Genomic DNA, 17940 nt, shown 5'->3' on the forward strand with positions numbered 1-17940 from the left:
TTCTATTGTGTTTGGAAAGCCCTTTCTTAATAATTAGACTTATGTGTTAGTAATTTTATCATTTCAGCTTTTAAGTATAAATCTTTGGTTCATTCAGAATTTGTTTTGAATAAGAGTTGAGATCTGGATTTACCTTTACTCCCTCACTCCCCCCTCATTCTCCCCCAGGCTAGCAGATTGTCCCAACACTATTTACTCAATGATTCTTTCCCCACTGATTTGAAATGCCACCTTTATCACAAACAAGTTTGTGTCAAATACAAATTCCCATATGTATTTGAGACTGTTTCTGTATACTCTGACCCAGTGCTAGCTAATAGAACTTTCTGTGATGAGAATGTGCTGTCTGTGCTGTCCTCAGCAACTACATATGGCTGTTGAGCAGTTGAGCTGTGGCTAGTGTGATTGAGGAAATAATTTTAATTTTTTTTAATTAATGTAAGTTTTAATAGTCACATGTGACTAGCACCTACCATATAATTGCAGCAGGACCAGTCTAGTGATGTATATCTCTGTTTATGGCTATTTATGTATTAGTACCAAATCTTTCTTTTCAAACATCTTAACCATTTTTTAAGTGTACAGTTCAGTAGTGTTGAGCATATTCACATTGTTATGCACCACACCTCCAGAACTTTTTCATCTTGCAAAATTGAAACTCTGTACCCATTAAACAACTCCCCATCTTCCCTTTTCCCAGCCCCTGGTAACCACCATTCTACTTTGATTCTATGAATTTGACTACTTAGATAGCTCATGTAAATGGAATCATTTAGTATTTGTCTTTTTGTGACCTCAAGGTTCCAAATCTTAGTGTATTTTAAAATATGGTAAAACTAGTCCAGTAGAGTTTTTTATGTTCCTACTTCTCTAGCACAGGACAACCCACTGCCCTTTATTTTTGGTCTATTTGTATGTAAATGTGTAAATATTTATTAAAAGTGGGGCATGCTATTTCATCATTAAGCGTATTCCTATAAATATGGCCTAGGGCTTCCCTGGTGGCGCAGTGGTTGAGAGTCCGCCTGCCGATGCAGGGGACACGGGTTTGTGCCCCGGTCCGGGGAGATCCCACATGCCGCAGAGCAGCTGGGCCCGTGAACCATGGCCGTTGAGCCTGCTCGTCTGGAGCCTGTGCTCTGCAATGGGAGAGGCCACAATAGTGAGAGGCCCACATACCGCAAAAAAAAAAAAAAAAATATGGCCTAGTTAGCATACTTTTTTCCTTTTGGCAAGAACAGTTACTTGTAATTTTTTTTCATCCACATAAAGTTATTCTTTATAATATTATAATTCCTTTGAGAAAGAGCTACAGGGATGTCTAAGTTCCTGCCCTACTTTTTGATAATGGTCGCTTTATACAAATTCTGTTAAATGTTTGCTTCGTGGGGAAGCGTCATAGCACGTGGGTAAGTACATAATAGTTTGGACTCAGTCAAATCTGGATTTGGTTCTTGACCATTAAGTTTTGTAACCTTTGACAAGTTCTTTAAACCTCTTACCTCAATTATCCCCATCTGGAATATGGGTGTAATACCCGCCTTATAATGTTTTAAGGATTGGATTATGTAAAGTGCTTAATTAGTTCCTGGCCTCAAGTACAGGCCTAATAAATTGTCATCTTTGTTATCATAGTAATAGTACCATTATTTTAGCTTTTAATAGAATTTTATAAGTAGTAATGATCCATAGTGAATTTGAACTGTGTTAATCCTTAATCTCTTCAAAGCTTCATTTTTATGTCTCATTTGAGTTCGTCACAAATCTCAGAAACATTAAATGTTCCCTGTTTTCTAATAATCAGATTTTAAAGTATTTTTCATCAATTGTATGTTTGAATCTGAGAAAGTCCATAGGTTACAGGGGGGAAAATGAAATGTACTGCTGATGTTCAAAACAGTGATTAAAAAAATATCAGTTTATATGATTTATCTATTAGCATTAAAATATAAGCTTATTTAAGTTTTAAATTTCAAAACAGATGTGTTCTAACTTGGCTATAAATATACTGAAGTGTGTGTTTGCTTGGTGCTTCTTCAGTTTTGAGAACTTAGGCCTGTATGTTTTCCCCTTTATTCCTGGACTTTAAACTTCGATCGTTGTCAGACTTTTACTGAGTTATAACAGCGAGTACTTTTAAGTAATGCCAACCTGAATTGAAAATATCCATTTCTTTAATGAGTTGGTGACATTTTAGTACAATCCTTATTTTGAAATTAGCTGAAAATTATTTTTTGTTGATTTTTATTCATGGTGTTTTACCTTCAAAGGTAATTTTCTTTGAAAAATGGGAAACTGGAGAGAACCCTGCTGTATGCTCTTTCAGTGTTTACATATACTGCTGATTGATTTGCCCCTCCAATCACTTAAATTGCATGAATCAGGATTGTTAAAAACCCTTTAACGATTTAGTTTTTTTGTTCTCTCACAAAAAACACAAAATTGGTGTATGAAACCATTTAGATTTTTAATATTCTATACCTTGAAAACTAAGGGTCTACTTTTTGTCTGCCTCTTACTCTATAGATGGGAACCTGAAATCTTACCTGTTTGATTTGAATTTACTAGAATAAGCATATAATCCCAGAAGGGAGTGAGGTAGAGTCTTGCTCTTTGAAGAGTAAAATCCTTAGTTCAAATGCAGGTTTTTAGTACTGAAGGGAATAGGTTTCAGTTTGGAAGATTGCATAAAACGGTGATTTTAAAAAACGTAAAATTCAGAGAATTAAACTTAGAACGTTCAGCATTCATAGATTATCATTTTTGTTGATAATAAATCAACAATAATAAATTTGGAGAAATTAGTTTTAGACCTTCTTCCTTTAGTATTTTTTTCTATTATGTAAAACAAAGCAAAACTGGCTCTTATCCTTTAAAAAATCTTTCTAGTTGTACAGTTTATATATTAAACTATCCTCTGTGTAGATTTACATTCATATTCTCAGAAGTCTTGGTAGAGTTGAATAGCATCAGCTCCTGTCTCCTCGTGTTAACCTGGCAAAAAGCAGCAAGTACCAATTATCATTTAGAGCCAAATTATTTGTTTCATAAGCCTGTTGGCTCTGGGGGGGGGACTTAAAATTTACTACTTTGGAATATTTAATTTGTCGTTAATTTACTGCTGTGTGTTGAAGTTATATATAAGAATATATGCATATGAAATTAGTTCTTAAATTAACATAGGCTGTACAGATACCTATGCAGTAATCTAGAACCTACTTAAAGATTTAGAGTGTTTGCATGTGTGTGTCATGTATGTATACTGCTGAGGTGATGTGTTTGGGGTTCTTTGGAATGTTAAGTCATTAATAACTTTACTTCCTGCCTTAATTTTAGGTCCTTGGATTAGAAAGGATCTATCTTTTCTCTGTTAGCAATACTTACAAATAGTTCACCTAACTTAATGAGCCAACCATCATAACAATATTTCTTTATTTTTTTGAAAATAAAGATAGGTTTTATTTTAACCTTATAACATATTGGCTTGAAAATGCTGATATTTCTTTTAAAATTAAGTGGTTACAGTGCCAGATCAACTACATGATGCTTATAGTATTGATATGCCTGGTATGTGTTGCTTAAAATAGTGTTCATTTGCTAACCAAAACAAAGAAATTATTACTATATAGATAAGTGTATGTCCTTTCTATCTAGAAGCAGGTGTGACACCTTGTCAGCTATCTTCAGGGACCACCTGTGAAATAAGTTGAATTGCACATTATGGGTTTATCTTCCCTCCTTCCCAAGTCCCCCTTAAATGTTAATAAAGGAGTGAAAATGACATAAATACACAAGAATAAAAAAGAGAGGAGAAATCAGCAATAAAATTATTCAGTAGTTTAAATGACAGTAAATTTCTCTCTGAAATATTCCGAAATAAAATGTTCAGATTTTCAACTAATGTTACCAGTGAAAATCCAGGTTTACATGGAAAACAATGTATCTGCCTTAAGCATTGCAACAGTACCTATTTAGAGTATGTTGTTGAATTCCTATTTATGCATTTTTTCCTAAGAATTGTGAAGAGTATTGAAAAGAATAAATATAAGTTGTTTTTGAAATGTTTATTTGAACTTGTTTGTTTGACTTACCAAACTGTGCCATTATTTGGAGTTTTGTTGAGATAAAATTCACATATCATACCTCATCATTTTAAAGTGTGCAGTTCAGTACAGTTGGCCCTCCATATCTGCTGGATTCCACATCCATGGATTCAACCAACCATGGATTGAAAATATTTGGGGAAAAAAATTCCAGAAAGTTCCAAAAAGCAAACTTGAATTTGCTAAGTGCTGGCAACTATTTACATAGCATTTACATTGTATTAGGTATTATAAGTAATCTAGTGATGATTTAAAGTATGCAGGAGGATGTGTGGAGGTTATATGCAAATGCTATGCCACTGTATATAAGGGACTTAAGCATCCACAGGTTCTGGTATCCATGGGAGGTCCTGGAACCAATATACCTAGGGACAACATAGCTGTGCAACCATCTGTCTCTATGGATTTACCTATTCTAGGCATTCATATAAAAGGAATTATACAATATTTGGCCTTTTGTATCTAATTTCTTTGACTTAGCATAATGTTTTCAAGATCCATCCATATTGTAGCATGTATCAGTACTTCATTTCTATTTATGGTTGAATAATATTCCATAAGTTGTTTTCTTTTCTTTTAACTATAATTGTACATTTGTCTATGTTTACCTGTCAATTTTTGCTTCTTTTATTTGATGGTCTTACTGAGTGCAAACACATTATGTCTTTTTGATGAATTGCCCCCTTTTGTCATTGTGAAATTGTTCTCATTTCTAATATTCCTTGTCTTAAAGTTTACTTTGATATTATTATAGCTACACCAGCACTTCTTATGCTTAGTATTAGCATGATTTATCATTTCTCCATTCTTTTACTTCCAGCCTATCTGTGTCTTTATTTAAAGCTGGTTTCTTATGAGTAGCATGTAATTGAGCTTTGGATTTGTATCCAGTCTGAAAATTTATTTGGACTGTTTAGTCCATTTACATTTAATGCAATTATTACTATGATTAGATTTGAGTCTACTGTCTTGCTATTTTCTGTTTGTCCCTCTGTTTTCTTGTTTCTCCTTTCTTGTCATCTTTTGAGTTAACCAAGTAGTGTTTTAGTATACCATTCTATATCCTCTTTTGGCTTTTTAACTATACCTCTTTTTTTTTTTAATGGTTGCTTTACGGTACAGTATGTATCCTTAACTGATTATACTCAATCTTGAATTAATGCCACTTCACATATCATGTAAAAACCTTTTAACTATATAATTCCATTATACAAATTCCTCCCATCCTTTGTGCTATTGTTGTCACCTATTTTACTTGTGCGTATGTTTTAACCTCCATAGTACATTGTTATCACTTGGTCATATATCTCTTAAAGGACTTATGAAAATAAAAACAGCTTTTTAATGTTTACCATTTCTAGTGCTCTTTCATTTTTCCTGTAAATTCATATTTCTTTCTAGTATCATTTTCCATCAGTCTATATGCAATTCATCGACTCCAGAATTACCAAAGTTTTAATTAAACAAACCTAAAGCTACTATTAATACATTTAAATATACTGGTAAATCTACCTTTAGTTGTGAGGCACAGCAATCCTTACTGATGTTGTAGCTTTTTTTAACATTTACAGTCCTTCGAGGATAAAATTAAAGTTGGCTCTGAAAGAAAAATCTTTAACTGGCAGTCCTTTAAAGAAGTTATCATAAAATAATAGATAAAACTTAGTTCTGGACATAGGTTACTTGAGTTTTCAAAGGACTTTGTGTCTTAATTAAAGGTAAGGAAAATTATGGGAGTATAAAGAGGAAAGTCCTACTGACACAGGCTTTTCAATGTGCAGTAAGTTACTGCTTTTCAGAATTGACATTTATTTGGTTATTTGCTGTTCTTGTGTGTTGTATTACTTGGTGGGTTGAAGCACTTACCCACTGTTTGGAGAAAGTGGCAGAAAATAGCCTTTTGAGCAAATCCCATCTGGTGGCAGCTTGGTGGGGATGAGTAATGCTGAGGAACAAGTCATCAAAGGATTTTACCTTTCAGCTTTTCTCCCAAATTTATTTGGCTTAAAGCTAAGAATGACAGCAGGATCTTGATTTAAAATGTCCAAAGCCCATAATATGGCTCATTTTCACTATTTGGTCATTCATATAACTGATGATATTGGGTGACACTTGATGCATAATTGTACTACAAACTTTGATTGGATACCAGCTAAGTGCCATATATATAAAATATTCACAGGTACAAAATCCTTCCTTTCCAGTGAGTGAGAAAGTTAAAGAGGTTGTTGCATTGCACTGAATACATGTGACAGTAAAGTACAGAGTACAGCTAAAATACACAGGAGTTACACCTAATCTAGACCTGGAGTGAGTCTGTGTTTGTAGCATTGGGGAAACAGGTTACCTGAGTTGAGTCTTAAAGAACTTAGTCGGGTGATGTGATATAAGGATAGGACAGAGAGATTGAAGAAGGAGTTACAGGAGGAGAGAATTAGCTGTCTGGATCAAAGAGGAAAAAACATTCTATGGCATGATCAATAGTTTGAGATAGGAAGAAAGGAATGAGAGATGAGAATGTGGGGAAAAGCTTTGGTATGCTCATGGTTGACTGTATTTGTCATGCTTAAATACTTGGACTTGGTCCTAGAGGAGATTTTTAGCCATTGGAGCATTTTAAACAGGAAAATGGTATTATCAGGTTACTTATTTTAGAAAGATCATACTCACAGCAGTGTGAAGAATATTAATACTGGAAATAGTTTCTTAGAAGGTTGATGAAGTTGTCTTAGGCAGAAGATAATGGAAATGAAAATGTAGAAGGATGTAGATGATTTGGAAACTATTAAAGAGGTAGAACGGATCAGAAGTGATAGATAGGATTAGAAGAAGAAAGGGTTGAGGATGACACACAGTTTTCTGGCTTAGGCATTGGAGGTGAATGGTATTACCATTCCTTTAAATGAGAAAGAGAAGAGGAGAAAGGCAGGAGTAATGATTTGAAACATGTTGAATTTAGGATACATACTTTATTAGGAAATTGAACAATGAGGTCTAGAATTTAAGGAAGTGTTCTTTTGGAGATAAAGATGCGAGTGGTCATTAGCATAGGACAACCAGTATTGTCTTCAAAACTCTCATAATCACACAACTAGAATTAGAACTCAAAGCCCACGATTACACGTCACATCAGTCTGTTTAGATGTATTACTTCTATAAAGACTTGAAAAACGGATACTTAGAGGTGACAAAATTCTAGGGTGGAAGTTAATATGCAAGGTTGTCTGTATTCTGAAATAACTCAAAGGAATGAAATGAAGGTGATAGAGGTAAGGGATGTGTTACTTCATAAATTCTGCTTGTTGACCAGCAGAGGGCAGGCAGTCTCACAACTCAGTATTTTCTGCTCTGTGCTGCCCTTGAGGCCTAGAAGCTCAGGTCTTTCAAACATAGATTTTCAGTGATCTTATTAAACTAAGGCCAGGCATCCAGGACACTTTTATTTATCTTTGCTTCCAAGACTTAGAGATGTTTGATTTTTGTTCTGGAGCCAGATTTTCTTTCCACCCCCTGTGCCCTATGTCTAATTCTTATTTTTCCTTAAAGTTTGAGACTTGAGTCATCCCTTAAGAGCTGCCATGGTGACATGGGGTTAGAATAAATCAAGTAGAGAGTCTGAGAAATATAATGGAGCTTTGCCTTTTAGAGGTTAAAATGCCCAACTCTTGTTCCTGGTTAACTGTTAAGATTGAGGGACACGTTTGTGTTTTCTTGGTCTTATGATTCAGGGACTAGAATGGAAGGAGTGGACATCAGCTCCTGCAGACAGTACTGATAAGTGTGGTTGGTTCTGTAAAGGAGCAATGCTGCTCCTCCACTGTCTGATCTGAGGAGCTTGTGAAAACCTTCCTGTCCCAGGATACATCCCTCATCCATTTGCCATATGTCTGTAATGCCCATTAGTTTACTTTTTAGCTTTAAGCATTCAAAGCTCAACTAAAATTTAAAAATTTCTCTTGGAGGGACAAGGTTAGTGTGGCAGGACAAATTATTTAAATTAGCCAGGACTTATGAGAATAGGGCATGGACAGGAACTTTTAATTAGATTTAAACTAGGGGATGGAAAAAAAGATCTGGAACTAGGATTATACTGTTACCTGTTTATAAACCTTCAATGCTTCCCAACTGACAAATGACATTTATAGACTGTATACTGTATGCCAGGCATTGTTCTCATTTAATCCTCAGGCCAACCCTGTGAGATAGTTACAGTTACTGTCCCTATTTTGCAGATTAGGAAACTGAGGCACAGAGAAGTTAAGTAATTTGTCTGAGTTTCCTTATGGAGGAGACAACGTGTATTCACCACCATTCAGTCCCCCTGTATATCTTATGCTGCCAGAACAGTTCCTTTGTCCATAGTAGGCACCCAGTAACCCAGATAACTTTTGAATTGAATCAGTACGTGGGCTAGCATGAACTAGTTAGTATAGCAGTAACATAACTTAAGGAAACATGGAAAAAGAAGTAGAGAGGGGCTTCCCTGGTGGCGCAGTGGTTGAGAGTCCGCCTGCCGATGCAGGGGACACGGGTTCGTGCCCCGATCCCGGAAGATCCCACATGCCGCGGAGCGGCTGGGCCCGCGAGCCATGGCCGCGGAGCCTGTGTGTCCGGAGCCTGTGCTCCGCAACGGGAGAGGCCACAGCAGTGAGAGGCCCGCGTACAGCAAAAAAAAAAAAAAAAAAGAAGTAGAGAGGCTTTTAAAAGTTTTAACCCACAGCACCTGCTCTATTAAGTTGGGGGGAAATGTGAATAATTGCTTATTTTTAATTACTTAGTGTCATTCTTAAAATGGTGTCATTGCTCTGAAATTGGTAACTGACAGTGTTCAAGTTTTCCTTATTAGAGCAAAAGTGTTTCTCAGAAGTTTCATTATAAAAATAAGAAACTTTGTTTAGTGATATAATTGAACAAATTAATGAGGGCTAACTTAATTGACCTGGCAGTGTTGAAGAATGTTTACATTTAGGTTCGGTTACGCTTCCGAAAACATCTGTTGTACACTTAGTAAATGAATTATTTCTTTCATCTTCACTGAATGCCATCTTCTGTTTTACCCTCTATTCATCTAAGTGAAGAATTCAGATTAAGGAATATCTTCATGTAGAAAGTCGATTGGGAAAATCCTCTATTTCAGAAACAAACAGTACATTGTCCCAACAGGTTTTTATTTTCTTCTTTCAACTACATTTGTGTTCTTTGGCACTGACAGTATAGTGTAACCAGAAATCAGCCCTAGGTGACTTTGGGCAAAGGACTTGGTGAGGAAGAAAATAAAAACTGATGGTGAAGGCAGGTTCGAATTTTTATGGCTCTGAGTTCCACCTGCTTTACCATGGATAATTGAGATGAAGCTGATTATTCTGGCCAGGTCAGTATGAAGCTGAAAAGTCAGATTGTGGATTTTTTCAAATCATAAGCATAGGAATAAAAATGCTATATATTTGTATCTAAGTTCAACAGAGATTAACTTTCCAAGCCAGTCACTATTTGGGGGAAGAGAATGCTGTCACCTTCATAAAGTTGTGAATTATAAAAGACATTTCTGTTGGGTTACTGAATGTCCCTTGGGGTTTGTTTCATTTATAACATTGCCTCAGGCCTTCTGCTGCATCCTGTTGGAATGACCTCCTTTTCAACCCTGTGCTGGCAGCTGTGATGTGGCTCTTTCCCTGGGATCCTTCAGGCTTGTCACATGACAGACATGAACTGTGACCCCTTTGTTCCTTACCCAGATGGTTCGTTCTCCATAATTTTTTTCTATTTAACAATTTTGCCTTATCTTCTTTCCTCTTTTCCCTCTTCATTTCCCTTTGTATTTCCTACCTACACAAGACTTTTTTGGTAGCAGTTTAATTTTTTTTTATTGAAGTAGGACATCAGTGCAGAAAAGTACACAAATCATGAGTAAGCTCACTGAATTTTCATAGCAGAACACACCTATGCAGACAGTACTTAGGTCAAGAAAGAGAACATCACCAGAATCCCAGAAAACCTCTACTATCCCCTTCTGGTTACCACTCTTCTCCCTTAAAGGGAATCATTATCCTGACTTCTATAGCTTTGCCTGTTTTAAACGTTATAGAAATGGAATCAAACCATATGTATTCCTTTGCATCTGGATCCTTTCATTTAACATTTTGTGACATTTGTCCACGTTACTCAAGTTTGTTACTGCTGTGTAGTATTCCATTTGTATGAATAGTCCACAGTTTATTCTGCTCTTAATGGGCGTTTGGATCGTTTCTAGCTTAGGGCCATTATGAATAGTAGTGCTAAACAGTCTCATACATGCCTTTTTATCAAAAGACATGACATATTTCTGGATATTTATGTAGAAATTAAATTGCCAAGATATAATATGTCCAACTAGCCATTTAATTTAAAAATTCATGTAAAACACTAAACAAGTGATTTTTGGCAAACTTGGTAGGAAAGATCTATAAACATATATAGATTCAGCTTTAGCATAATATATCTAATTTTTGGCTAAGAAAAATGCCTCTAGTTAAATATACTGTAGTTTTAAATAGGTAACTCCTATATACAGCAAAATTGCTGCTCAGTGCCTGGGACGTGTTATATTAACTTTCTTCCTAATTTGTCCTTTTATCCAGCGTTCCAAAGCTGAGTTGGTGGGCCCATTCTGTAAAAATCTTATGAGAATATTTTGATGGTGATAATTTATAAGAGTTAAGATTATATCTGTGTTACACCGCCTCTAAGTTAGTCTTTTTGTCCTTTTTTTTAAAACGTGGACTTTCCAAAATTTGCTTCATGGATGCTTTTGAATAAGTCTGACCTAATGAGTATAGAAGTGGGATTGTGATATCATATCCCTTCAAAAGTGAGTAGTATCTTCGAAGGAAATTTTATTCAACTGTGAGGTAAGGTGCTCCCAGTCATTCTGTGAACATGTATGGAATTAAGTTCACTTGTTTTGACCATAGGGTTTTGGAGACCTTAAAGGGGATTTCCTTACCCTCCATCAAACTAAAACAAAGCAAAAAAAAGAAAAAACCAGAAATGTAGAGGGAGTAATTAAAATTTGAAGGTTATGAAAAGATAGTAATGGAACCAGAAGATTCGCTTCCTGTGTTAGGTACATATCTTTCCTTGTGTAAGTCTTTTGGGTAGGGAAAGGAGAGTTGCCAACTCAATTAAGATGTTTTTGAAACAAAGTATGGTTAAAAAAAAAAAAAGAATGGGAGAATAAAGGATTCATTTTTGCCAAATTATTCTATATCTGAGTATTCTGTATTTTTATTTCTTCTTCCAAATCTTTTTTTTAAATAGTGATGTATAGACATATTGATACTTAGGAAACGTAATATCTTAATACAGAAGTATTGGGTTTCATTCAATTTTGAATGACATTTAGAACTCATATTAGTTGTTCTGTTTTAAACCAGTGTATTCAATTGAGAAAATATTGCTGATAATCTGTGTTGTTCTGTATACTTTGCTAAGCCATAGAAGGTATAGAAATGATAGTCTCTGTCCTCAGAAAGCTTACAATCTAGTGGGTATTTGCTGGTGGTGGTAGCATATACAAATTATAATACGATGTAAGATAATTACCACAGTGAGAATTCTTACAGGGAAGGGGAAGGTAAGTAGACCCATTTGAAATGGGTCTTAAAGGATGAGTAGGTTGGCCTGGAATGGCCTTTTGCTGATCTCTGCAATGGGAAGTAAGGCTGAAGGGAAGCCAGGTAATGAGTTTGTACCTGATATGATGTATAATATAGAACAGGCTAAGAGGATTCACTTTATTATTTTTTTAACATCTTTATTGGAGTATAATTGCTTTACAATGGTGTGTTAGTTTCTGCTGTATAACAAAGTGAATCAGCTATACATACACATACATCCCCATATCTCCTCCCTCTTGTGTCTCCCTCCCACCCTCCCTATCCCACCCCTCTATGTGGACACAAAGCACAAGCTGATCTCCCTGTGCTATGCGGCGAGCATTCACTTCAGATCACATTAAAAGTTGAGTCCCAGCTCAGTGTTGCTGTGTGACCTTAAACAGGTTGCTTTAACCTGTCTAAGCTCAGTTTCCTCACTGATAAATGAGGACAGCACCCATGTAACTTGCTGCAGTGTTGTATGAAAGAAAAGAGATCATGTGTGGAAGGTGCTTAACGTAGCTCTCAAAGTATAATAAGTGCTCAAGTAGCTACTCTGGACAGAGAGGAACCATTGAAGGTTTTTGAACCATGGAGTGGTGGGATCTGAACCATGTGAGGCTTTCGCTTTTACTTTTATAATTGACAAACAAAAGACCGCACACATTTAAAGTGTGTAATCTGACAGGTTCTTACATATATACACACCTGTGAAATCATCGCCACAATCAGAATTATGACCACAGCCATCACTCCTGAAACTTTTGTCTAAGACCTTTAAAGAGGACGGTCTGCCCTGTGATGTGCAGCCAAGAACGGAGTGAAGTGGAGAAGTCAGTTAAAAGGCTGTGGCCACGGTCCAGGTGAGAGAGAGTGACTGAGGCCATGAACTAGGTGTGCTGGCCATGGGCCTCCCCCAAGAGCCTGGGCTGCTGAAGGACAAGCTGCATCGTGCTATTACCTCCAGCACCTACCCCAGGGGCCAGAGGCTAGCAGGCTCTTGCTGAGTTGACAGGTTCTCTATTTATAAAAGATTGCTTATTTTAAACTTGCTTCTCCCTTTACTTTGTATAGGGTTTAAAAGACAACCTTTTTGCTTCTGGGACATCCAGCCTGACAGCCACCAAACAGTTGCTTCGTCCAAGAATCACAAGAGTCTGCCTCAGGGACCTGATCTTCTGTATGGAGCAGGAGAGGGAGATGAAGTATTCTCGAGCTCTGTACCTGGCCCTTCTGAAGTGACCATGGCCCTCTCCATCCAGATCCTTGCTACTTACTGCCAAAGAAGACATATAGAGCGGTGTCACGTGGTTCTGAGATTTCAGTTTCTGGAAAATAATCACCGATAGGGAAGACCATTGTTTACAGTTATATACTTTTATTAAATCTTATGTATTCCATTAGGTTCATAATGACTAGGATTCAGCTTCTAAAAATAGGTTGTGAAGTACGGTTTATTTACACAGAAGTAGGCATATGCCTACCTATGTGTTTAATTACAGCAAGGCTCTATTTGTTACTCCCTGCTTCATTTGCCAAACTATTAATAGGTAAGGCATCTTTCCCTAGTACAGCCTGCATTGAGATGCAGGTGGAAGAAGGAAGGGTCACCACTTACCAGGAAACTATGTATTTCATCCTACATGGAACCTGACTCAAAAGCATTAGGTTTTCTGGGCTGGAATCAGAAGTTGCTTAGCAAGTTATGACAGTTGCCTTCTGTGGTTGAAGGTGACAAGCCACAGGGTAAGGCCAGTGGTGGCTTTTGTCGGCTGAGTCCCATTGTTGTTAAAACATTGACAAATGGGGATAGTTTGTGCCTGAGGTTGCTGTTCCCTGGTTCATCTCACCACCAGCGATGGAGGGAAAATGAAAACGGAATCATAAAACAGGAAATATGCTGTATACACCTAAGAGGGGTCAGTGGTCGAATTGGAACTCCAAACCAACCAGTACATGTTTTGTTGACAGGAAAAAAATCACAGCCCAACCAAAAAGGAAAATGTATCAAACATTTTCAAATTACAGTATTTCAAAAGGAAGAAGTTATTCTTTGTTTTGTGTATTGCTTTAAATCTCAAGAAGGATAGTTTTATAAACTCTTTTAGTTACCCTAAGTTTTAAGCATCTTGTTGCATTAAAAAAATCCCTAATTGATGATTAGAAATTTTTAACACTGGGATTCCATTTTGGATTCTGTACTTAAAAGGTAATGTCAGCATCTTACTCGTGGAGATCTTGGCTCTACATATGTTATGAGAAGCATGTTATATATACTCATCTGAGGAGGAAGCTGACATTTTGCAAAGCAAACCCTCTTTTTTTTTTTTTAATTCCACTTTTGTGGTATGTAGCTGGTGAAAGATAATAGCTGTAGTTAGAATCACATACAGAAAGAATGAGTAAATCCTCCAAAGAAGGCTAAAGAAAAAAAAAAAAGGGAAAGCTGTGCTTCTTAGAAAAAGAATTCAGGGGAATAAAACCTCAAGTATGTTATTCTTCATCCTGTTCTTCCCATCGGGACTGTTATGGCCATATTCTATACTGTAGTAAGTTTCAAATTGGCCACATTTTCTGTTTCAGCAAGTTATTATGTAAAAACGCTATAAATTATGTGTATGTTAAAAGAGTCCTTTAAGAAGAGGTCTATACCTAAAGTTGTTTTTGTATATTTAAATGCTTAGCTTTATTTTTTGGTAAAGTGCAGCACACTCCCATATTTGTGTGTAATCTTATTGATCAGATGTTTAAAATTATTTCAAATACTTCATTAAAATAATTATTTTATTATAAGAATAACTTTGCTCAGTCACTGACTTTGGAAATATCTCTGGAAGTTAGCCCCTGAAGCTGGGGTCTGGGCAGTAGATCTTTCTTGGCTGGGATTGTTACTTTGGAGTGTGAGCATTTGGGTTCCGTAAGCTCACTTCAGATCCAAGTTCCTGTATCACTTTCTTTGAAATAGTTGTAAACTTGCATGGTATTTGACTCAACGAAAGCTACACATATTCATTACAAAAGCTTCTCTTGCCCATCAAGGTTTTCTTACAAAGGTATGCTTTTTCAAAATTTATCCTTAATATACATTTTTAAACTTTGTGTCCTAAAGTATATCTTACACACAAAAGAACAAACACAGTGGGCCCAAGGTATTCTTCCACTCAGTTTGCAAAATGATGGCCTTGGGGCCGATTTGATCTCTAAATGCGTTCTCTGTGACTCACATGGTGCTGCCAATATTTTAATTCACAAAAATCTGTATTTCCACTTCTTTTGAAAAATTAGAAGATCTGGAGTCACTAGGTGTACGGTTTGTGTGACAGTCTGCTGGAGCCAACCAGTGGCTGTCCACTTTAGATGTGGGAGCCTAAGTTCACCTTCCCTTGCCTGATCCCTTTAAGCACTGAAGTATGAGACTCTGCCTTCAATGTTGATCTTAAGTTATGAACACTAAAAGGGGAAAGTGCCAGAAATCCTCCATCTATTTACTGTTTTCTAAGCAACTTTATTGAGGCATGTTTTACATATAAAATTCATTTTATCCATTTAGTTTTAATATGACCAATGGACCTTTTAAATTGTTTCCTCCTGAATATCTGTAAGATTATTCTCTCCTCTTAAAAGAAGCGAAGTTTAACATTCTTGTAAAGCCTATATTTCTTTTTCTTTTTCTTTTTTTTTATTGAATGAAAGATTCTTTAAATTCTCTAGTGCTTTAGTGCTTTACAATTTTCAAGTTTCACACACATGATTTCATATAATCCCATACTAACCCTTTTTTCCCTACTCCTGTAATGCCCCTCCCTTCTTCCCTCTCCCCACTGGTAACCACTAGTTCTCTATATCTGTGAGTCTGCTTCTTTTTTGTTTTATTCACTAGTTTGTCGTATTTTTTAGATTCCACATATAAGTAATATCATACAGTATTTGTCTGACTTATTTCACTTAGCACAATGCCCTCCAAGTCCATCCATGTTACTGCAAATGGCAAAATTTCATTCTTTTTTATGGCTGAGTGGTATTCCGTTGTGTGTGTGTGTGTGTGTGTATGTGTGTATATACCACATCTTCTTTATCCGTTCATCTGTTGATGGAAATTTAGGTTGCTTCCATACTTGACAATTGTAAATAATGCTGCTATGAACGTTGGGGTGCATGTATCTTTTAAAATTTGTGTTTTTGGTTTTTTTGGATATATACCCAGGAGTGGAATTGCTGGGTCATATGGTAGTTCTAGTTATAGTTTTTTGAGAAGCCTCTATACGTTTTTCCACAGTGGCTGCACCAATTTATTGGGTTGGCCAAAGAGTACCTTCGGTTTCTAAGTAAAAATAAAAGACACATTTTTCATTTTCACCAAGAACTTTATTGAACAACGTATTCACCCTTTTGTTCCACAACCTTCTGCCATTTTTCAGGCAACTTCAAAATTCCATCTTCCCCAAACCTTTTATCTTTTTGAGCAAAGAACTGTTCCAGGTGCTTTTTACAGTCTTCCAGGGAATTAAAATTTTTTCCATTAAAAGAATTTTGTAACGACCTAAATAAATGGAAATCCGAAGGTGCAACGTCTGGTGAATACGGCGGATGAATCAGAACTTCCCAGACAAGCTGTAGCACTTTTTGCCTAGTCATCAAAGAAACGCAGTCTTGCGTTATTCTGACGGAAGATTATGCATTTTCTTTTGACTAATTCTGGATGCTTTTCATCAAATGCTGCTTTCAATGGGTCTAGTTGGGAGCAGTACTTGTCGGAATTAATCGTTTGGTTTTCCGGAAGGAGCTCATAATAGAGGACTCCCTTCCAATTCCACCATATACATAACATCACTTTCTTTGGATGAAGACCGACCTTTGGTGTGTTTGGTGGTTCATTTCGCTTGCCCCTCGATCTCTTCCATTCCACATTATTGTACAGTATCCGCTTTTCATCACCTGTCGCAATTTGTTTTAAAAACGGAACGTCTTCATTACGTTTAAGTAGAGAATTGCATGCAGAAATACGGTTAAGGTTTTTTTCGCTTAACTTACATAGAACCCAAACATCAAAGCAATTAACATAACCAAGCTGGTGCAAATGACTTTCAATGCTTGATTTGAATATTTTGAGTCTGTCGACTATCTCCCGCGTGGTGTGATGTTGATTGTTCTCAGTTAATGTCTCGATTTGATCGCTGTCAACTCATCTACCCAACCGTGGAGCATCATCCAGTGAGAAATCTCCAGCACAAAACTTCGCAAACCACTTTTGACATGTTTGATCAGTCACAGCACCTTCTCCATATACTGCACAAATCATTTTTTTTGCATTTCGGTTGCATTTTTACCTTTCTTGAAATAATAAAGCATAATATGCCGAAAATGTTGCTTTTTTTCTTCCATCTTCAATATTAAAATGGCTACACAAAAATTTGCTAATTTTGATGTCATTTTTTAAATGCATGCTGATATGACAGCTGTCACATACAGTCTACCAAAATAGTTTTGAATGAAGTTAAAGACAACTAAGTGCTACTAGAGCCATCTTATGAGAAAACCAAATGAACATTTTGGCCAACCCAATACATTCCCACCAACAGTGTATGAGGGGTCCCTTTTCTCCACATCCTCGCCAACATTTGTTACTTGTGGGTTTTTTGTTTCTTTGTTTTGTTTTTTGGATGATGGCCATTCTGACAGGTGTAAAGTGATATCTCATTGTGGTTTTGATTTGCATTTCTGTGATGACTAGTGATGTTGAGCATCTTTTCATATGCCTGTTGGCCATCTGCATTTCCTCTTTACAAAAATGTCTCTTCAGTTCTTCTGCCCATTTTATTAATCAGGTTTTTTTTTTTTTGATGTTGAGTTGTATGAGTTGTTTATATATGTTGGATATTAACCCCTTACTGGCCATATCATTTGCAAGTATCTTCTCCCATTCAGTAGGTTGTCTTTTCATTTTGTCAGTGGTTTCCTTTGCTGTGTAAAAGGTTTTAAGTTTAATTAGGTCTTATTTGTTTATTTTTACTTTTGTTTCCTTTGCTTTAGGAAACAGATCCAAAAAATATTGCTGTGATTTATGTCAAAGGGTTCAAAGGGTGTTCTGCCTCTGTTTTCATCTAGGAGTTTCCTCTATGTATTCAGCCTTACATTTAGGTCTTTAATCCATTTTGAATTTATTTTTGTATATTGTGCTAGAGAATTTCTAATTTCATTCTTTT

The 17940-nt window shown here is 36.2% G+C and overlaps 1 protein-coding gene across 2 annotated transcripts in view; it reads left to right on the top strand.

The window, feature by feature from the left end:
- The window catches only part of TAF4B (TATA-box binding protein associated factor 4b), a 117752-nt gene extending 103279 nt beyond the window's left edge, over nucleotides 1-14473 (top strand). For both annotated transcript variants that reach the window (XM_060118590.1, XM_060118591.1), the window contains one exon: nucleotides 12812-14473. In XM_060118590.1, coding sequence (XP_059974573.1) covers nucleotides 12812-12979 — 168 coding nt within the window. In that variant the 3' untranslated portion in view covers nucleotides 12980-14473. The remainder of the gene's footprint in view (nucleotides 1-12811) is intronic.
- The last annotated feature ends 3467 nt before the right edge of the window (nucleotides 14474-17940 follow it).

The sequence above is a fragment of the Mesoplodon densirostris genome, chromosome 15 (assembly GCF_025265405.1).
Source record: "Mesoplodon densirostris isolate mMesDen1 chromosome 15, mMesDen1 primary haplotype, whole genome shotgun sequence".
In the NCBI taxonomy this organism is placed as follows: Eukaryota; Metazoa; Chordata; class Mammalia; order Artiodactyla; family Ziphiidae; genus Mesoplodon; species Mesoplodon densirostris.